The sequence below is a fragment of the Herpailurus yagouaroundi genome, unplaced genomic scaffold (genome assembly GCF_014898765.1).
Source record: "Herpailurus yagouaroundi ecotype Mexico unplaced genomic scaffold, PumYag 141, whole genome shotgun sequence".
Lineage (NCBI taxonomy): Eukaryota > Metazoa > Chordata > Mammalia > Carnivora > Felidae > Herpailurus > Herpailurus yagouaroundi.
The window spans coordinates 47,512,589-47,535,511 of NW_024412396.1; the positions used below are offsets into that span (position 1 = coordinate 47,512,589).

At 38.4% G+C, this 22,923-nt stretch overlaps 1 protein-coding gene across 3 annotated transcripts in view; it reads left to right on the forward strand.

Annotated features, from left to right (window-relative positions):
* The first annotated feature begins 2,193 nt into the window (after positions 1-2,193).
* The window catches only part of RBM25 (RNA binding motif protein 25), a 61,425-nt gene continuing 40,695 nt past the window's right edge, over positions 2,194-22,923 (forward strand). The window contains exons 1-5 of one of the 3 annotated variants that reach the window (XM_040477606.1): positions 2,194-2,494; positions 4,890-4,951; positions 10,383-10,503; positions 17,230-17,279; positions 18,860-19,027. In XM_040477606.1, coding sequence (XP_040333540.1) covers positions 2,209-2,494; positions 4,890-4,951; positions 10,383-10,503; positions 17,230-17,279; positions 18,860-19,027 — 687 coding nt within the window. In that variant the 5' untranslated portion in view covers positions 2,194-2,208. Of the gene's footprint in view, positions 2,495-4,889; positions 4,952-10,029; positions 10,271-10,381; positions 10,504-17,229; positions 17,280-18,859; positions 19,028-22,923 lie in introns of those variants that run through there. The other 2 variants (XM_040477608.1, XM_040477607.1) reach the window with 2 other exon arrangements.

The following is a 22,923-nucleotide window of genomic DNA, read 5'->3' on the forward strand; positions in this document are numbered from 1 at the left end:
AGAGAGAGAGAGAGAGAGAGAGAGAGAGAGAGAGAGAGAGAGAGAGACAGAGAGAGAGAGAGAGAGAGAGAGAGAGAGAGAGAGAGAGAGACTGAGAAAATCCCAAGCAGGCTCTGAGCTGTCAGCACAGAGACCGACCAGGGGCTCAAGCTCATGAACCCAGAGATCATGACCTGAGCCGAAATCAGGAATTTGATGCCCAACTGACTGAGCCACCCAGATGCCCCAACAATTCGCTTTTATTTGCAAAACGTAACTAGCGTTTGACTAGAACGTCACTGAAAAAAGCACTTTCACATGCATTAGTTAATTTAATCCTTGCAACAGCTCTGGGGAATAGATATTTTAAAAAAGTTTTTTAGTGTTTAATTTAAAAAAATTTTTTAACGTTTATTTATTTTTGAGAGAGAAAGCGCAAGTGGGAGAGGGCCAGAAAGAGGGAGACAAAGGATCTGAAGCAGGCTCTGTGCAGCGAGCGCAGACCCTGATGCAGGGCTCAAACTCATGAACTGTGAGATCATGACCTGAGCCGAAATCAAAAGTTGGCCACTTAACCAACTGAGCCTCCCAGGCACCCCAGTATTTATTTTTGAGAGAGGGAGAGAGACCAAGGGCACAAACACAAGGTGGGCAGATGGGAGGAGCAGAAAGAGGAGGAGAGGGGCAGAGAGAGAGGGAGAATAAGAATCCCAAGCAGGCTCCCTGCTGACCATGCAAAGCCAGACTTAGGCCTTGATGTCATAAACTGTGTGATCATAACATAAGCCGAGATCAAGTCAGAGGCCTAACCCAGTGAGCTACCCAGGCACCCCTGGGGAATAGATATTATTAGCCCTACTAACATTAAGAAAATCTAATGAGTGGAAATACAGATGGATGTAAATTTAACAAATGGTAGTAATGTTATATAGCCTTTCCCGTTAGTGTTCCCATTGCATTTTAGGTTCTGTTGGTACTCATGTATAATTATTTTTTCTTTTTATTTTTTTTAATTTTTTTTCAACATTTATTTATTTTTGGGACAGAGAGAGACAGAGCATGACTGGGGGAGGGGCAGAGAGAGAGGGAGACACAGAACCGGAAGCAGGCTCCAGGCTCTGAGCCATCAGCCCAGAGCCCGACGCGGGGTTCGAACTCACGGACCGCGAGATCGTGACCTGGCTGAAGTCGGACGCTTAACCGACTGCGCCACCCAGGCGCCCCTCTTTTTATTTTTAATGTATAATCCTTTCTTTCATTCAACAAATATTTATTGAGCACTTGCTATATGCCAAACCTTGTCTTAGGCACTGGGCACTGGGACACAGCAGTGAACAAAACAATCCCTGTACTCCTTAAGTTTATATTATGATGGGGTAGGGGAAGACAAACCAGAAAACAAATAAGAAAAATATAAAGTTAGTAAGTGGTGATAAATGCTGTAGAGTAAAATCCAATAGGAAAAGCAGATAAAGAAAAGGAGTGTGTTTCAGTTTTACACACAGTGGTCAGTCTATCATCTGACGTTGTTTGTGGCTCTTCCCAAACAAGGATAAAATCTTACTTGCATTTACCTTCCAACACTCAGGGAGCCAACAACTTTATGTCCAATAAATGATAAGTCTGAGAAGAGTTGGGAAACAAAGGCCTGTAAAAAGATATTGACCGTAAAGGGCATAAATTGAAGAATCATTTATGACTAGTTTCACTTAGTTGCATTAATTTAGTTTCATTTCCATTAATAAGTGAATTTCTTTTCAGCACCTTTGCATTACAGAATGAAAGTTGTGTTCAAAGTTCTTACAGGCTATTTTAGGTATTTCAAGTATCTTTAGCCCCCTCTTTGGCTCTACTAGTGAGCACAAGGGGTGTGCGCGTACACTTAAAAAAAAAAAAAACACACCACGCCCTCTGGCAGTTATTTCTTGGTATCAAGAATAGCTGTTTTCCAGGGGAAAGTTAGCATTTGGGAGTTGGCACTAACGTGCTAGGTGAAGCCCCGTTAGCAGTCCATCCCACCTCAACGAGCCACAAAACAAACCTGTACGCCCGGAAACACAAACTACAAAAAGTGAGAATCTAACAACCCCAGCGCCCCGCGCAGCGGAACCTTGACCTCAAGATGGCGTCTCGTAGTCATAAGATTCAATCAGCTCCAATCAAAAATGGCAGGGTGGGTCGTAATTTACAGTTCGAGCCTTTCTAGTCCCCACCAGGCTCTCCTTCTCTATGGTTATTGGCCGCTGCGTGGTGATTCAGAGCCAAAGGGAAGACTATCTATACACGTTCTTCTCTATGATTCTCCTCTTCAGTCGGCCTGGCCGCAGTGCATGCCGGGCAAGAGGAAGACCTCCAGAAGCTCCCCGCGCAGCGCGGCTGTGTTTGCGGCCTGTGCGAGTAGGCGCTTCGGAACCAGTCTCCCGGCGAGCGGTGCGCAGAAACCTCGAACCGGTGGAGCCCACTCGTAACCTGGAGCCCGGAAGGCCGCGAAGACCGTACTGTTTTCTCAGCGGCGGTGAGTCCACGCCTCTGAACGCGTGTGGGAACCGGGAGACCGGGAGTAGGGGAAACCAGGGAGGGTGCGAAAGGGCCGGGGTGGGATTGGGGGTGAAGAGGGGTTGGGGTGGGGGAGGGGGCTGGCACGAGGCTTGGGTTTCTTCACTTCTCTAAGGCCTCGAAAACCAGTGGGCCCAGCAGGAACCCGTGGAGGCCGGGACCTACTGCCAGAGCTTTCCTCCTTGCATTGTCGCCCACTTTCTCTTTCCCTCCCACGGCCCGTCACTGAGTGGATCGCCTGGGCCTTTTCTGGGCTCCACGTTTGCCACAAAACGATCGGTCTGCCCCTGGGGAGCCCTTCCCTGAGGCCCCTTTCTAACCCGAGCCTGGGGAACCTTACTGTAGATTTTACGGGCCTAGGACACTCTTGCCCCAGGCTTTGCCCACAAACCAGAGAGCCGCCACCCGTTTTAGCGAGGTGCCGGCCACCAAAGGATTTCTTTCCCTTCCTCTTTGGTCATCCAGAGCCCTCCACCGAGTGCACTCCCCCACACCCACTCCGGATTCAGCTAATGCCCACCTTTTTTGGCACCCTCTTGGTTTGCTTGTCTAAGATTGTGATGAGTATTGTGGTCCTGCCCCCTTCCTCCTTTGGAGGTTGCAGTAAACTATATCCCCATTCATTCTAGGCGATGACCAAGCTCCACATTAAAATGTGTTACTTCTTTCTTACTCTTCTTTGGTCTTCAGTACTTTTTAAATACGTTTTTCGAAGTAGATCTAGGAGTACGAAGATTATTTTGAAGTTATGTAATGTGGATATTTATATTGCCATGGAAAAGCCATTTTGATCCTGGGCAGAGAGGAGCAGACCAAAAGGAGGGAAGAGATTGGACTTCTCTTGTACCAGACTGCTCTAGTATGAAGTACTGTGAATTAGGTAGTTGGCAGTGGAGTATAAACAATTTTTATATGGTCTTGGGAACTTTGATTTTTAAAAGCTTTCCAAAAACATTCAGGGGCCTTGAAAGACATTCAGTTGGTCCTCATGATTCAAGCAGATACTATACTATTCTAATTAATCTAACTTTTCTTGAAGCTTTGGTTTTTCTTCATCTGTAAATTGAGGATTATAAAAGTATCCACTTCATAGGTTATTGTTATTAGGGATTAATTGAGAAAAAGTATGTAAAATCCTTAGTGCGATGTCTAAGTCACATAGTGTTTAGTTTGCATTAACTGATACTGTTATTTAAGAGATTTCAGTGAAGTACAAGAGCCTGATCCTGACTCTTAACGTTTCGTCCAATGTACTCTGAATAGACTTTTCTAAATAAAATCAAAGTTAACCCTTAATAAAAAGTTTCTTCTTGGTATGTTATTACTAGAAAGAGGCATTGTGATACAGTGAAAACAGCCTTTGGATTGGTAATTTCAGGATAGTGGGGACCTTGGAGTCCCCACTCACTTATTGTGTTTCCATGGACAAAATAGCTTCTTTATCTGTAAAAGGACAATAATATATCTACACCAGGTAATTTGGGAGATTCAGTGAGATAATGTATGTTGAAGGCTTTTGTAAACAGAAGTAAATAAAATGTTAGTTAATACTTTTATTAAATAATAATTCTTCTTGGAGTTACCGGATTCCCATTTCTGGTCTCCAAAATATGGTTTTTCCTGTATGTATGTATGTATGTATGTATGTATGTATGTTTGAATGTTTGGTTCCAAAACATTTCTAGTAAAAAAATGTTTTCATTGTCCCAATGTTGCATATAGGCACTATATGTTAATAATAGTTTGGGCCAAGGTGTTTTTTTTTTTCGTGTGTGTGTGGTTTGGTATCTTTATTTTACTGTGTTAAGGCTTTAAATCTGTTATTAAAATAAAATGAGTTCATTTTAATATTGGTAATTACTTCAGACCCGATATTAGTTTGGGATTTTCAAGTAACTTCTTGGGTCACTGATTAGCTATATAGTTTTTTCATTTTTATACGATTTAAAGAAAAATTGTATTGACTATTTTGTAACTTTGGAAGCAGAAGTAGTCATCAAATCTTTTAACGTCTTACAAAAACATTCTGTGTATTTTGTTGAACCTCTTGATAGTCTTTTCTGACAATTACCACTGCCATTCCTAAGAGGATTTCGATTGATTATCCCTTAAAGTTTTTGAATAGCTTTTCTCTTGCTTTTTAAAAAAATTTTGAAACTTCAGAAAATAAAAAGAACATAACATTTACACCACCAGAATTACTGATACTGCTTTTTAGAACTTAATCAGCACAATTTCAAACTTCAAAAAAGTTGCAAGAATAGTAGAAAGAATTCTTAAATAGCTTTTCACCCAGATTCCCCAAATGATAACATTTCACAAATTTACTTTATCCTCTCCTCTTTTTCTTCATAGTTTTCTTCTGAAATGTTTTGCTAGTAGGCCACAGATGAGGTGTCCTTTAGCCCTTAAATACTTAAGTGTATATTTCTTAGAATAAGGGTATTTTCATATTTAATAGCAGTACCGTGAACAAAATCAGGAAATTAATATTGATTCACTATTATCTAATTTACAGGTCTTAATTGGATTTAGCCTGAACTTGTTCTGAATTGATATTGCTTTTTTTTTTTTAAAGCAACTTTACTAAGGTGTAATTGATACATAAAATACACTTGTTGTAATGTGCAATTTGATGATTTTTAGTAAGTGTTCAGAGTTGTGTGACTGTTACCCCCAAAAGGATCCTTCTGTCCGGTTTGCAAGTCACTCCCTGTTCCCACCTCAGCTCCAGACTACCACTAATTTTTCTCTGTAAATAGTATTGCTTTTTAATCATTGAAAATGGTAAAACCGCAAAGTGGAAAGCTAAGAAAAAGATCACGTCCCTTTTTGGAGACTTAAAACACGAGTATTTTCATACCTCTGAAAAGCTTTCCTGCAAAAGAAACATTTTGTTAATCAAGCATTTCCTATTCTTTGGATATGGAATACTCTTTCCTAGGAATAGTTCCCGAAGACTCCACTTCTGTAGAAATTCAGTTTGAGATGCGGTTTTGAGGGGCTTGCTTTCTTTAGGCTGGGACAGGTATGTCAGTCCATTGTACCTTGTAGGCTGTAAGCAGAGCAGGGAACAATACACGCTACAGTATTGATCACTTATATTCAATGAAGAGCTACTGGACTGGCAGTGTAACGTAGGAAAATAATGTTTAGAAAAGAATCTGACACACAATTGGAGCTAGATATTTGTTGAATGAATGAGTTGTATAAGTATTTGTTCAGGAGAATCTGTTGGTTCATTTGCCTCTTACCATTTAGAAATTTGGCACACCGGGTCTGGATGGGGTTAGCCAGTAAATCTATTCCGGGTGAAATATTTTTTCTATTGGGATAAATCTGCAATGGAGGAATGGTTATTAGCAGTAAATGGTGTGAGAAAAGGAGTGATTTAACAGCATAAGGAGAAAAAAAAACATAAAGAGGAAAAAGTGAAAAAAAGAAAAGCAGAATGCACGCGTGTGTTGAGTGGTAGGGGTACATGTTATTTAAAGTTTTTTTTTTTGGACAGAGGAAACTAGATTTATTGAGATAAAATTTACATACAATAAAATGCACCCATTTAATTTCAGTGAATTTTGACAAACGCGTAATAAATCTGTATGACCACTGCCACACTAAAGTAGGCACTAAAGATAGGGAATACTTGCATGATGGGTGCTCATTTTGTTACTTTGGGCTATAAGGTTTCATACTGAGCCGGTAAAAATGCTTTGAGGCTTCTAGGGGCGCTTGGCTGGCTCAGTGGGAAGAGCATGTGGCTCTTAATCTTGGGGTTGTGAGTGTGAGCCCCACGTTGGGCGTAGACATTGCTTAAAAATAAAATCTTACTAAAAAAAAAAATGCTTTGAGCCTTCTAAAAGTGAAGCCCTCCAGAGTGAAAGTGAAAAATACAAGTATTTTGTAAATGTTACCTAAATCATTTCAGTGCTAATAAAATAACCTTTGCAACTCTCTTTTTCTTAAACTCCTTGTGTGATCCCTCAGCAATTGGCTACACTTGAAATACGTACATCCAGAATCTAACACTTTCACCACCTATTCCAGACCACCCTCTCCTGTCTGTATTATTATAGTAGTCCTTTGCATCTCCACTTGTTCTCCAGTCTCATTAACACAGTGGCCAGTGACGCTATTAAAATGCCAGTCTTACTAACACAGTGGCCAGTGACGCATTTAAAGTGTAAGTCAGGTCAAAAGCCTTTCAAATGTTTTCCATCTCAGAGTAAAAATCAAAACCGTTGCAGCGGCCTACTAAGTATTACATTCTGTGAGCCCGCTCCCCCAAGTAATACTTGGCATTTATCTTTGCTTTCCTCAAGTACTCTGCTCCAGCTGTTGGCCTTGTTTTTCCTCCCACAAAACACTGCATGATCACCTCAGGCTCCTATATTTGCTGTTTGCTTGGAAGGCTGTTGCCTCCATATATGAGGCTTCCTGTCTTGGCCTCTTTGGAGTCTTCGTTCAGTTTGCCTATCTTCTTTGTGAGGCCCAACCACCATATTTAAAGTAAAGTGCTCTTTACTTTATGTTCTTTCATGTTCTTTTCCCTACTTTATTCTACAACGTACCTACCAACTTTTTGTTGTTGTTATTTTATTTTTTTAACTTACATCCAAGTTAGCATATAGTGTAACAATGATTTCAGGAGATTCCTTAATGCCCCTTACCCATTTAGCCCATGCTGCCTCCCACAACCCCTCCAGTAACCCTCTGTTTGTTCTCCATATTTAAGAGTCTCAATGTTTTTTCCCCCTCCCTGTTTTTATATTATTTTTGCTTTCCTTCCCTTTCCTTGTGTTCATTTGTGTCTTAAAGTCCTCATATGAGTGAAGTCATATGATATTTGTCTTTCTCTGACTAATTTTGCTTAGCATAATACCCTCTAGTTCCATCCACATAGTTGCAAATGGCAGGATTTCATTCTTTGTGATTGTTGGAGTAATACTCCATTGTATATGTATAGTATATCTTCTTTACCCATTCATCCATCGATGGACATTTGGGCTTTTTCCATACTTCGGCTATTGTTGATAGTGTACCTACCAACTTTGAATCTCCATATAATTTATTATGAGAATATTACAATTTATCAACTGTAGGTAAAAACTGATCAGCTTTGCTTACGGTTATAAAAGTATTCTTAGTCATTTTCACACATGCCAAAACATAAAAGTTTATGTTGAAAAAAGTGGTTGATACTCTCACTTTAGGGTGTTTAAAGTGAACATTAATATTGGTCAGTGATCATCAGAATTGTTTGTTTTCTGACCATAGGAGGGACCATTATCTTATTAAGATACCTTTCTTTACCTTTGAAGTTTCACCTATGAATAAGCAAGTTTTGGATGGTTTTAAATGAAAGGGACATATAACAAAAATTAGAAGTGAATAGAATGCATACGTTAGCATAAAACATATAATCTGGTTATTCTTACAGAATGAAGTATACATTTAAGAGCCACGAAATACAATTGAAACACCAAGAACATAAAGGGTTTAAAAAAAATGGTTACAGCTTAATACTTGGCAATAAATTCATGCTCCGGTCTTTGTAAAAACATTGTGAGGCTAGACACTGGGTCATTGCTAGCATAGAAATTGGCACATGGGAGCTTGTTAATAAATTTGTTTACTGATTCATTCACTAATTTATTTATTCAACAGGTATTAATACCAACTGCCCTCCTAAGAAAGTGCTGAGATAGAGTATTATAATGATAATAGAAGAGCTTCTGTAAGTAGGACAGTAGCCCTCTTTTGAAAGGAGATACACTTCTGCCCCCTCCTGTAGAATGTTTGTTTTTATTTTTGGGCAAAAAGTATTACAAAAAGATTAAAAATTCAACACATTTATAATATTAAATTAGTTCCATTTTTCCTTTTTAATTTATGCTGATGGTTAAGATTTTAAAGCATTTTCCAGTACCTTATTTTCTAAGTGTATGAAATTCTAGGAATTTGTTTTACCTGTAAAGCTTTGTAAATATTTTAAGTGTACTGTGTTGTCTGAAATGGAAGTTTAGATTTTATAGAATTATCCTAAATAATCCTGTATTATCCTAACTTATTAAGTCAACACTGAGGAAGAACAGCTGTGAGCCTGAAGGACATGCTTATCTAAGACTGTTTTAAAGAAAAGTCTAATAAACAGGTAAAAAGATACTCAACCTCATTAGTGATTAAGGAAATACATATTGAAATGAGAGTATTTTTTACCTATGAGACTGTTATAATTTAAACACTGATTTACTCCAGTGATGTTGAGGATCTGAGGAGAGGGCATACATACCCATGTATTGGTGGTGAGGATATAAATTTGTACGTTAGTTTTGGAGGATGATTTGGAGGTAAAGTGTAGATGCATACAGTACTAAGCTGTGTTATAAAATTATTTGCACAGGTGCATAGATTTATATATCTAGTATGTCTAGGAATGTTCAATGTTATTTGTAAGAGGCAAAATGTGGAGCCAATCATCCTTGTTGATTGAATAATTATTGTATACCTGTATTATGGTAGTTTACTGCATTATAAAGGTTGGGATAGAACTTTGTGAACTGATATGAAGAGATGTTAATGATAATGAAGGAGAAACGCACGTAACAATATAGTATGATTATACTGTTTGCAGAAAAACACAAATAATTATATGTTAGTTTGTGTATAGAAAGCTATTTAGAAGAATACAACAGTATATACCAAACTGTTGGGATTAGGGGGCGAGGAAGTGGAAGACATGCACTTTTTATCTTCTCTCTTCTGAAGGGTGAGTAAATCAGTATATGAAATACACACACAGAAATAGTACAAATGTTCTTTAAAAGCTTCAAATAACTCTAGACCCCTTCAGTTGTAGAGTGTAGGTGAAATTTTTCCTAGTATCCAACAAACATCCTGTTCATTAAATTGCTACTATTTAGTGCCATCACTGATACGGGATCACTGATTTTGGCTGCTTTTTAAAATTGGTACATGGGATCTTCCTAGGGCATCACATTGTTTTTCTACTTTTTCTTATAGTTCTGGACACTCAAGTATGTTGATGAAAATATAAAATTTGGTCATAAAGGAGTCTTAAATACATTCATTTAGCTGAAACACAAAATTAAATTTCTTTTAAGTAATATAAATCAAATGAAGTGATTCAGTGTATTCTTACATTAAATCAAATGCTAACATCTGATTCTTGAATTTCATTCATTCATTGAATTTCATTCAAGAATGGTTAAGAGTTTTGCTTTTATCAAAAATTATGACATCTTTCTCACTGTCACAAATTTTATGTTTTTATATCTGAATGGTTACCATGTGACCTGATGTCAGGCGCTTTCTTCCCCCTCAGGTTTATAGTTTACTGAGACAGTCATTTGTCCTTGAGGAACTGGCCAACATTGAGTCAACAAATACTGCGTAACTTTGTACATTTAGTTTTCAGGGTGCTGATGTGTGTAAAAAATGACTGCATCAGAACACCTGAAAAAAAACTGTTAGATAACCTTCCTGGATTCTGAGTTTGGTTTAAAAAGATTCGTTGATGTTTGGTTTTTAATTTTTGGATATTAACTGAACCTCAAAATTTTTTTCTTCCTTTATATGTATTCCCACATGATTGTAGGAGTCTATCCTGAATTTAGATCGTGTACATTTTGGGAACTTATTTTAGAAAAGATCTAAGTTTTAAAAATTCTCAATGGACAGACAGAGAAAAGAGGGTCTTTGCCAACTACTTTGGGTAAGAAAACTTTAGAATTTTGCAGATACTCTAAAAATGAAGGCCAACAAACCAGGCATATCAAATTGCAAAGATTTCAAATAAAATGATTTGTCATGATTTTTTTCTTTAGACCGCTGCAGTAAGAATGTCTTTTCCCCCTCATTTGAATCGCCCTCCCATGGGAATCCCAGCACTCCCACCAGGGATTCCACCCCCACAGTTTCCTGGTTTTCCTCCACCTGTACCTCCAGGTAAGTTTGTGGATATTGTTGTTTCTTTAACCTGCAGTTTCATCATTACACTGTTAACTTTAGGAAAATGATATGTGTTAGTAGTAAAGATGTCTGTTAGCATCCTTTTGTAAATGTGATGTATCATTTTCCTGTGGCAGTACTTTTCATCTCTGGGTGAGTATCAAATTCATCTGGGGAGGTTAAAAAAAAAAAACCATTTATTTAAAAAAATATATAGGGGGGTGTCTGGGTGGCTCAGTCAGTTGAGCGTCCGACTTCAGCTCAGGTCATGATCTCTCAGTTCGTGAATTCGAGCCCCGCATCAGGCTCTGTGCTGACAGCTCAGAGCCTGGAGCCTGCTTCAGATTCTGTGTCTTCCTCTCTCTGCCCCTCCCCCACTCATGCTCACTCTGTCTCTGTGTCTCTCTCTCTCTCAAAAATAAACATTAAACAAAAATTTAAAAAGGCAGTACGTTCGTATGGTTCAGTCATCAAAAAGGTATACAGTGAATACTTTTCCTTGAATTCCTACATAACTTACTACTATCTCTTACCGAAAGAGGGAAACTTATTTTTATTTAACTTTTTTGTATTTAAAAAAATTTTTTTTTAACATTTACTTATTTTTGAGAGAAACAGAGACAGAACGTGAGTGGGGGAGGGGCAGAGAGAGAGGGAGACACAGAATCCGAAACAGGCTCTAGTCTCTGAGCTGACAAAGCCCGATGTGGGGCTCAAACTCATGGACTATGAGATCATGACCTGAGTTGAAGTCGGATGCCCAACCGACTGAGCCACCCAAGCGCCCTGAGAGGGAAACTGTTTTAAACAGTCATTAGTTTCTTTATTCTTCCAGATACTTTTTTTTTTTTTTGATTTTTTTTTTCCAACATTTATTTATTTTTGGGACAGAGAGAGACAGAGCATGAATGGGGGAGGGGCAGAGAGAGAGGGAGACACAGAATCGGAAACAGGCTCCAGGCTCTGAGCCATCAGCCCAGAGCCTGACGCGGGGCTCGAACTCACGGACCGCGAGATCGTGACCTGGCTGAAGTCGGACGCTTAACCGACTGCGCCACCCAGGCGCCCCGACTTCCAGATACTTTTTAGTACATATTACATGCCATCACAAGTATATATTCTTTTATCCAATGGTTTTTTTTTTTCTTAATGTAGGTGTATAGTAGCATCCTATATGTACCGTACTACCCCGTTTTTTATGCTTGATAATATGTTTTGGAGAGCTTTCCAGATAAAAGCTTCCTCTCCAAAGCTCTTTGAGGTCCAAAGAAAAAGAATTTTTTTTTTCAGGCCCTACTCCAACCCACTGATTCAGATCCTCAAGGTACTGGGGCCTAGGAATGTTTATTTTCAATAAGTTCATAGGCGGATCCTAAGGATCTATTTAAGCAAAACTAAGAGAACCCATATTTGAGAGCCATTATCTTTTTATTTTTATTTTTTAACATTTATTTATTATTGAGAGACAGACACAGAGTGTGAGCAGAGGAGGGGTAGAGAGAGTGGGAGACACAGAATCCGAAGCAGGTGAGAACCATTATCTTGAGGTACATTTTAACATTGCTTGGCCTAGAGAGCAAGAGTTTTCCTTTGGTTTATGGGCAGTAGTTCAGATATTTTTAACAGGGCTGAAAAAATTTTATACAAAATCACCTTCTCTTCCAAAAGACAGTATCTTAAGAGCTGTCCTTAATTTGTATGTGAAAAGTTTTGCTTTTCTTATGTTTGCTTTTTTGCTGAAATCAGCAAATGATCCTGTAAATAATCCAGAAATATTTGAGGAAAGCTTTTTTTTTTAATTAAAATTTTTAAAAATTAATTTATTTATTTTGAGAGTGAGTGAGTGCATGCAGGGGACGGGCAGACGGGGAGAGAGAGAATCCCAAGCAGGCTCTGTACTGACAGCACAGAGCCTAATGGTGGGGCTCGAACTCACAAACGGTGAGATCATGACCTGAGCTGAAATCAAGAGTCAGATGCTTAACCGCTTAGCCACGCAGGCATCCTGTTTGAGGGAAGCCTTATATCAGAGACCTGTTTTTAACTATTGGATTATCTATTTGAAATTACAGTGTTTTACTGTTGAGAGATCAACAGTACATTGAAGTTGGCTCATAAGATGGGTTGTTAATTCACAACACATTCTACGGACTCAGTTTTGAGGCCTCCTCCTCCTAGGGCAAGTATATAGCAGTGTTGGAGTAGGTATGAAAAGCCACAAGATAAACATGGCTGAGAGAGAGACAATGCGAGTGGGGTAGAGGCAGAGAGAGAGGACACAATCTGAAGCAAACTGTCTGCACAGAGCATGATGCTTGAATCTACGAATCCCTAGATCATGACCTGAGCCAAAGTCAGACACTTAACCAACTGAGCCACCAGGTGTCCCCCATGATATTTTTTTTTTAAACAAAACCCTTGTGTTATATAGCTTTATAGGAAAGAATAGTTTACTTTTTAAAAAATTTCTTTATGAAGAAATTTAAGGGATTGGGAATGAAGCATAATCACTTATTCAGAATCAGGAAAGATGACTGAAAGACCAATGCCTTAATTTCCCTACTAGTAGATTGGTTTTATAGAAAAGATTTAAATTCCTTTGATGGGGTACCTGGGTGGCTCGGTCGGGTTGAGCTTCTGACTCTTGACTTTGGCTCAGGTCATGATCTAATGGTTCATGGGTGAGTCCTGCATTGGGCTCTTCACTGACAGTGTGGAGCCTGCTTGGATTCTCTCTCTCCCTCTCTATCTCTGCCCCTCCTTGCTTGTGCGCATGCTCTTTCTCTCCGTGTGTGTGTGTGTGTGTGTGTGTGTGTGTGTGTGTGTGTGTGTGTGTGCGCGCGCGCGCGCTCTCCCTCCCTCAAAATAAATAAACTTTAAAAAAAGTTTAACTCCGGGGCGCCTGGGTGGCGCAGTCGGTTAAGCGTCCGACTTCAGCCAGGTCACGATCTCGCGGTCCGCGAGTTCGAGCCCCGCGTCGGGCTCTGGGCTGATGGCTCAGACCTGGAGCCTGTTTCCGATTCTGTGTCTCCCTCTCTCTCTGCCCCTCCCCCGTTCATGCTCTGTCTCTCTCTGTCCCAAAAATAAATAAACGTTGAAAAAAAAAATAAATAAAGTTTAACTCCTTTTTTTTTTTAAAGAGCAAATACTAAATTTAACCTTTTCTGATGAACATTATACCAAATTATTAAACGGAAGTAGAAGATAAATGAAACCTGTTTCTCTTAAGACTACTCTCTGCATATCTTTTAAAATGGGTCAGCAGGGGGCACCTGGGTTAAGTGTCCAACTCTTGATTTTGGCTCAGGTTGTGATCTCACGGTTGGTGGATTCAAGCCCCGTGTGGGGCTCTTTGCTGACAGTGTGGAGTCTGCTTGGGATTCTCTGTCCCTCCCCTGTTCACGTCTTCTCTTTCTCTCTCTCTCTCTCAAATAAATAAGTGAACATTAAAAAAAAAAAAAAAAAGGTGGGTCAGCTGCTCCTGAAACCAGATTGTAAGTGTTTCTTCTTGCCTGTTTGGTCATTGCCATACTAATGTGGGCATTTATTCAGAATAACACTATTAATTCTGATTCTGTTTATAATAGCATACAGTATCATTTCTGTTCAGGGAAATATACTTGGGTGATAAATCAGACTTTAGTTTCAACTCATTGTGCATTCTTTGTAGAGCATCAATACTTTAAAAGGTAAATAATAAAGTAGTATGCTAAACTCGTGTAGTAATTCAAGACCACACATAACCCATGTTCATGAATCATTTTCTTCTCTTGCTTATTAATGCAATTAATTGCACTTTTAAGTGTGATGGTCAAATTCTATATTAAATTAGAAAATAAATTTGAAAAATAACCGTAATTTTTCCCTAAAGAGTAATATATGCATATAGAAAAAGAAAGTTTTTTCCCCATAGTTCTTGAGAATTCCCTTCCCCAAACATAGCCTTTCTTACCAGTTTGTAGTGTGCATGCTTCAGAGATGAACTATGCATATCCTGATGTGTTTGCTTATGTATACTCTTTCCCTGCTTCTGTTTTTCTTTATTTTCTTTTAAATTAAAAATTTTTTTTTTTTTGAGAGAGAGCAAGAGCATGGGCACACATGCAAGCCAAGGGAGTGATGGAGAGAGAGGGAGGGAGAGAATCTTAAGCAGGCTCCATCCTCAGCACATAGGGCTTGATCCCACAACCCTGGGATCATGACCTGAGCCAAAATCAAGAATCCTACACTCAAGCAACAGAGCCACCCAGGTGCCCTCCCTCTTATTTCTGTTTTTTAAAAATAGCATAGTATTGCACTGTTCACGCTTTGTATACTTAGCATGTATAGATCTTTGTAATGAGTAGTAATACATTCTCTATTATGAATTTCATACTGCATGAAATTTAGTAAGTTGGGCTAAGAAATGTATTATTCAGGGGTGCCTGTGTGGCTCAGTCGGTTGAGCGGCCGACTTCGGCTCAGGTCATGATCTCGCGGTCCGTGAGTTCGAGCCCCGCGTCGGGCTCTCAGAGCCTGGAGCCTGTTTCAGATTCTGTGTCTCCCTCTCTCTGACCCTCCCCCGTTCATGCTCTGTCTCTCTCTGTCTCAAAAACAGATAAACGTTAAAAAAAAAAAAAAAAAAGAAACGTATTATTCAAATTTTAGTAACTATTAAAAAGGAACAAACAATGGGGCACCTGGGTGACTCAGTTGGTAGAACATGTTACTCTTGATCTCAGGGTTGTGAGTTTGAGCCCTGTGTTGGGTTTAGAGCTTACTTTATTATTATTACTATTTTTATTTTTAATGTTTATTTTTGAGAGAGAGACAGAGCCAGAGTGGGGGAGGGGCACAGAGAGAGGGATACACAGAATCTGAAGCAAGCCCCAGGCTCTGAGCTGTCAGCACAGAGCCGAACTAGGGGCTTGGGCTCGCAAACTGTGAGATTGTAACCTGAGCCGAAGTTGGATGCTCAATCATGGGAGCCACCCAGGCACCCCTAGAGCTTACTTTAAAAGAAAAGGAAAAAACATTTTTTTTCTACTATGTCTTTCTGACTTTTTCTTTAACAGCTTACCTATGGAAAAGGTGCCATATAGATTACAGTTGATAAAAAGGGGGGAGGATTTATTTTTTTGTTTTACGAAGTGAAAACTTTAGATAGGTTGATGACTTCTAGTTTTGAGCATCCGCTGTCTTTAAGTGCTGCACACAAATGATCTCCGTAAGTCTCATAGGTACTCCAAAGAAATGATTACCTTACTACAGTTGAGGAAACTGTAGCTTAAGAGTTTGGCCACGGTTGCATAGTTAGGCATGACATAATGATGAGTTGAACCCAGGTTTGATTCCAAAGTCTTTTATTTTTTTTTAAGTTTAGTTACTTAATCTCTACATTCAGTGTGATCTCATGACCCTGAAATCAAGAGTTGCATGCTCTTCCCACTGAGCCAGCCAAGCACTTCTGTGTTTTTTCCGTTTTTGTAATATTCTTTTGGTGTATTGATAGGAATCCTGATTTTTCTTATTTAAAAGTTATTTTAAGTGAGTTATATTGGAAGATAAATGGATAATGTTAAATGTTTAAGAATTTATTACCAGTCTTAGCTGGAGAATTCTTTTAAGTTGATGTTAAATTTGAACTGAAGAGCGACTTCGGAACTTCTTGAGATGTATTTAGAAGCATTTTAAAATTTATGTTAGAAAACTGGACAAAATCTTTCACTGATTTTTGCCCTCATTACATTCTTTTTCTTAGTACTCACATGGTAAGATTTCATTAGTTATATACACAAGGACACTCTATATAGTAGCCATTGATTGGTAAACAATATAGTTAAAAACAAAAATGCAGATTTCACTATGATGTCAGTAATAGCCCATTAATCTCTCTTAAACCTTCAGAGCAGCAGATACTTGTCTTAGAGATTTTCTTTGACACTGACTGACATTTCTGGTCATATTTTTTGCATGATTTATTTTGAATTTTTTTAAGTAATTTATTTTTAATTTCTTTAAAGTAAGCTCTATGCACAACGTGGGGCTTGAAAACATGACCCCGAGATTAGGAGTCTCATGCTCCATTGACTGAGCTACCTAGGCTGCCTTATTTTTTTAATTTTTAGAGAGAGTGTGAGCAGGGTAGAGGGGCAAAGGGAGAGAGAGAATCTTATAGCAGGCTACACACTCAGTGCAGAGCCTGACTCGGGGCTCGATCCCATGACCCTGGGATCGTGATCTGAGGTGAAATCAAGAGTCGGACACTCAACTAACTAAGCCACCCAGGTGCCCCTGATTTTTGTTTTTATTAAAGAACCAGCAATAACACGATTCTATCTAGGTTTCCAGATTCGTTTCTCATTTGATACCTTTTTTTTTTTAACCTTTTGAAGGATTCATTAATACTGTTGTTTACCCATAAGTGAACCTGTATTTGTGTAAGTTACTGGCTTTCAGGATGTACTGAATCAGATGAACACGAATCAACAACTATAGAGTTTTTTAAACTTCTGAGACGAAAGCATATTGTGGCAGCCTTTTTGCTTTTTGAATAGTTTTTTTTGTTGTTATGTAAGTTTATATGGACTGGTCTGACGCCCCATTGCCTTTGAAAATAAGGCATTCATCAATATCTCATTGTCATTAGTCCTGCATTTTTATCTGTTGGTATGGCACGTAGTTGATATAGAATGTAGTCTTATATACTTGTATTCTTACAATTTATTATGCTTTTTTCCTCAGGGACCCCAATGATTCCTGTACCAATGAGCATTATGGCTCCTGCTCCAACTGTAAGTACAATTTTAAGGAGGAATGAGGAGATACAGTAGTAATACTTCTTTTAAAGCTAAACAACTTGATAAAGTATTTTAATGTTTAAAAGAATGATGGGGAGTGAGAGCATCCATGTATTTGAGTATCATTTTCACTCAGCTGTGCATATTATGCAGTTGCCCCTAAAATAGGCTCCCTAAATAGTTTTATGATTTCCCTCGTATTCTCTACACTCTTCATATACTTGTTCTTTCAGATTTAGGACATTGGTTTTTTCACCATTCTCTCATTTTGTCTTGGTCCTGGGAGATAGGAGAAGGATCTGACATACCTAATCTCATAAAAGAAAGAAAAAATACTGTAGGAATGATCTTAGCAGAAATTTAAATTCTGAAGTGAAATTTGAGTTGAATATATTTCCATTCTTTCCTCATAGCTACCTAATTTTTAGCCCCTTCCAACCTATTTTTTCTCTGTTGTCTGTTATGGTATCTTTAAGCTTTGTAAAGTTTTATTGAAGCCTTTACTCTGCTAAACTGTTTCATTTTCAGTCTTCTTAAGCCTTAATTCTTCACATTCATCAAAGCTTTTGTACATTCTCAGCATCTTCATTAAGAATGCTAACATGCTACTACACATGAATAAATAATAATGCTCTTAACTGTTATTTAGCCAGAATTTTTCTTTGAGTTAACTGGTAGAATATGAAGCTTCATTTGGAATTCTGTGAGGGAGGGTAGATCTCATTACTTTCAACTGTTTCTCTACCTGTGGATTTTGAAATGGGAGGGAGAAGGAGGTGTTACCTATATTAAAAAGGAGATGGTAACTCTGTGGGGAAACAAATCTGCTGTGAGGCCAACCACTAAGAAGATATGGTTCTTCAGACCAAGGGGAGGTCTAATTTTTCTTGGATCAGATACCCATTGTTGGGGTATTTTGGAAAACCTCCACCTGACAAGTACTTACTGTCTTGCATTTCTGCCTAGGAAAAGGTGGGACTTGGGGTTTGGAGCAGCTCCCTCAGTTCACCACTCTTTATTCAGTGCCTTCTGGGGATGTTTTGCTAAATTCAGTTTCAGATGTAAAAATGAGTAAGATTGGTTCTCTGGGAAGTTGAAAGTTACAAAGGAAAAGTAAAAAATGCAACTGATAAAGGTAAAATTTAAGTTTTGGAGAATGCTGTGAAGTATTTGAATACTCTTGTCAGAGGATTAGCAGGGATAATTGAAATTTGCTTTTATGTTTGTACAGAGTAGAGTTGTGACGGATCTCCTGGATATATTTGATAATTTTAAATGACTTATGATATCGTGGACATTTAAGAATTAGGTCTTAAATATAAAGAAATTTCCATCCAAGTTATTTTTATTTTCTTTTCCAAGTTGTTTTTAAAAGAAAGGTTATCTAATAGTAGAACTTGTCGCAAATAATTTTGTGTTAATGAAAAATGATAGGAGCTTTAGATTAGGTATGTAGAACCTTTACTAATTGCTGTGTATGTACTACTTAAAAATTGCTGTTAGCTTAATGTTACATTAAACGTCATGGGAATTTAATTGCCAGGTCCAATTTTACTGCCTTTTTTTCACTCTAGGTTTTAGTACCCACTGTGTCCATGGTTGGAAAGCATTTGGGAGCAAGAAAGGATCATCCAGGCTTAAAGGCTAAAGAAAATGATGAAAATTGTGGTCCCACTACTACAGTTTTTGTTGGCAACATTTCTGAGAAAGCTTCAGACATGCTTATAAGACAGCTCCTTGCTGTAAGTGTTAAACTGTTTTTCATTTTTAAGTTTTATTATCGATTTCAAATTTATGAAAACGCAGAAAGGACTGAATAATCCTTTTCTGCTTTTTATTTTGAAAAATGTTCAATCCTGCAAAACAGTTGAGTGAATAGTATAGTGAAACACAATTTTGTTTTGCCACATTTATTTTCTACCCGCGCGTACACACACACCCCACACACATTTTTTCTGAATGATTGGAGATTAAGTTGTGATGTGATGTTTCATCTCTAAATACTTCCTGTTTTTCCTAAGATGGAGGACATTCTCCTATATGATCACAAAACCATCATCATACTTAAGAAATTTAAGGCTGGGATACCTAGGTGATGCAGTTGGTTAAGCATCTGACTTGGGCTCAGGTCTTGATCTCAAGGTTGGTGAGCTCTAGCCTCACTGGGGATGAGCTTGAGCCCTCCCACTCCCACTCTCCCTGTCTTTGCCCCTTGTGGAATTCTCTCTCTTTCCCTCTTTCTCTGCCCCTCGCTCACTTGTGCGTTCTCTCAAAAAAAAAAAAAAAAAAAAAAAATTAAAGGCTGATACAGTATTTTTTCCCCCTGATGTAATATTGTTAACTGAATGTATTTACAGTTCATATGTAATTTTCCCAATAATCTCCATAATTGCTGCATTTTGTTTATCTATGATTCAGTCAAGGATTATACATTGTACTGAATTGTTGTACTTTGTTGGCAGGGCAGAGACTGACATGAGGCTCATAAGAGCATACGGTCACCACCTGAGCCTCATGACCTGAGCCAAAAATCAAGAGTTGGATGCTTAACCACAGAGCCACCCTGGCGCCCCTAGACATCTTCTCTAATACAGAATAGCTTCCTGTCTTTTGCTTGTTTGCTTGTTTTGTTTTTGTTTTTCATGACATTGACATTTTTTTAAAAAGGTTTATTTTTGAGAGAGACAGAGGGAGAAGCGCGAGCACAGGGAGGGGCAGAGACAGAGGGAGACAGAAAATCTGAAGCAGTCTCTAGGCTCCAAGCTTTCAGCGCAGGGCCCAGCTCAGGGCTCAGACTCACTAATTTTGAGATCGTGACCTGAACCAAAGTCAGATGCTTAACTGACTGAGCCACCCAGGTGCCCCTGACATTGATGTTTAAAAAAATTTTTTTTTAATGTGTATTTATTTTTGAGAGAGAGAGCATGGACAGGAGAGGGGCAGAGGATACAAAATGGGCTCTGTGCTGACAGCCTGATGTGGGGCTTGAACTCATTAACTGTGAGGTCATGACCTGAGGTGAAGTCAGACACTTAACAGACTGAGCCATCCAGTTGCCTCATTGGTTTTCTTTTTTTCTTAGTTTAAAAATTTTTATCCTGGGATGGGTGGGTGGCTCAGTTGGTTAAGCTTCGGACTTTGGCTCAGGTCATGATCTCGCTTGTTAGTGGGTTCGAGCCCCATGTTGGGCTCTGGGCTGACAGCTCAGAGCCCTGAGCCTGCTTCAGATTCTGTGTCGCCCTCTCTCTCTCCCCTTTCTGCTCATGCTCTGTCCCATGCCCTCTCTCTCTCTCTCTCAAAAATAAACAGAAAAAAAAAAGATTAAAAATTTTATCCTGGTGATAAATGCACTTTAAGTGAAATAATAATGATTTTATAATAAAAAACAACAGTGCCTGTACTCTCTCCCTCCATAATCTCCTCTGTTTTTTAAAGAAGTGATTTTAAAATCTTCTCCTTTTTGATTTTATTGCCATTTCTGTTTTGTAGAGTGTATGATCCTTGAATTAAAAAATGTTTAGGAAATAAACACCACAAAACCTAGCTTCGTCAGATTCAGTATTTTCTGATACTATCTCTAGATTTTTTTCTTAAGAGATAAATCATTACAGTTGGCCCCAATTCCCACTTCTTTTTTCACAGAGGTAATTATCAGAGGTAAACCACTATCCTAAATTTGGTGTTTATCATTCATGTGTGTATTTCTTACTTTAATTACATATTTATACATTCAGAAAATTTATAATTAAATTTTAATTCTATACTATATAACTTGTTTTTTTCACCTAATATATATATACCTTTAGTTTACTTATTGCTATGTACCATTGGATTGTAGTAATGTACCATGAATTTTAAATTTTCTTTTTTTTTTAATTTTATTTATTTATTTATTTATTTATTTATTTATTTATTTATTTATTTATTTAGAGACAGGGAGAGAAACAGAGCATGAGCAGGGGAGGGGCAGAGAGAGAGGGAGACACAGAATCTGAAGCAGGCTCCAGGCTCTGAGTTGTCAGCACAGAACCCAATGTGGGACTTGAACTCACAAACCAAGAGATCATGACCTGGAATTTAAAATTTTCTAATGATAGTCTTATGGATTGTTTCTATTTCTTGACACTATGTTTTGCTGTATGATTACTGGTAATGTCATGTCTTCAGTGAACATGAAAATCTTCTGTCATGTATTCTCTTAGAAGTGGAATTTCTGAGTCTTATAGCACGTTTATCTTCAGTTTTACAAGATAATGCCAACTTTTTTCCGAAGGAATGTTGGGAGGACATTTTTAAAAAAAACATCTCTATTGTGACATAATACTTATACTTTAAAATTCACCCTTTCATAATAATTCAGTTGTTTTTAGTATATTCACAAAGTTGTACAAACATCACCACTAACTTCATTCTAGAACATTTTCATCACCCCAACTACAAAACCTGTACCCTGTAAGTCACTTCCCATTCTCTTCTCTCCCCAGCGTATGGCAACCACTATCCTACTTTCTGTCTGTGTAGTTTTGCCTATTCTGGGTATTTTACAGACAGAGAATCATAGGGTATGTGTGGCTTTTTGTGTTTTGTCTTTTCTTTTTTACTTAATGTTTTCAGGGTTCATCTACATTGTAGCTTATATCAGTATTTCGTTCCTTTTTATGGCCAAATATTCCATCTGATGGACGTACCTCATTTTGTTTACCCATTCATTAGTTGATGGGCAGTTGGGTTATTTCCACTTTTTGGTTGTGAATAACGGTGCTGTGAATATTTGTGTACAAGTGTGTGGAGATAATGTATATATTCTATTTGAAACACCTTTTTATTTTTATTTATTTTTAAAGTTTGTTTATTTTGAGAGAGAGAGAGAGGTTGAGAATCCCAAGCAGGCTCTGTGCTATCAGCACAGAGCCTGATGCAGGGCTCGAACTCACTAGCTGTGAGATCATGACTTGGGTCGAAGTTAGATGCTTAACTAACTGAGCCACCGGGGCTCCCCTTTAAGTTGTTTTTTTTTTTTAATTTTTTTTTTTTTAACGTTTATTTATTTTTGAGACAGAGAGAGACAGAGCATGAACAGGGGAGGGGCAGAGAGAGAGGGAGACACAGAATCCGAACAGGCTCCAGGCTCTGAGCTGTCAGCACAGAGCCCGACGCGGGGCTCAAACTCACGGACTGTGAGATCATGACCTGAGCCGAAGTCAGATGCTTAACCTATCAAGCCACCCAGGCGCCCCTCCCCTTTAAGTTTTAAGTAGGCTCTGTGACCAATGCAGGGCTCAAACTCACAACCCTGAGATCAAGTTGCATGCTATACTGAATGAGCCATCAGGGTACCCCTTATTTTTCTTTTAAGGCCTTAAATGTCTAGTGATCCTTGATTGTCTACATTTAAGAGTTAGGGATTAAAAGTCTTTTTGTGTGGAAATGCTGGGTTTGTAAAATGTTGAACATCATTGTAGGGTAATTTAGCCATCAGTTGATTGGTTTCATGCCTAGTGAGTATATGATTGGCTGCCCTTGTTACCCATTCTGTGTCCCTTCCTGATCTTTCATATCTGTTCTGTTCACTTTCTTCATAACTTCATTCTGTCTTTACCTGAGGATGGGGATAGTATAGTTTCTTATAAAGATAGCA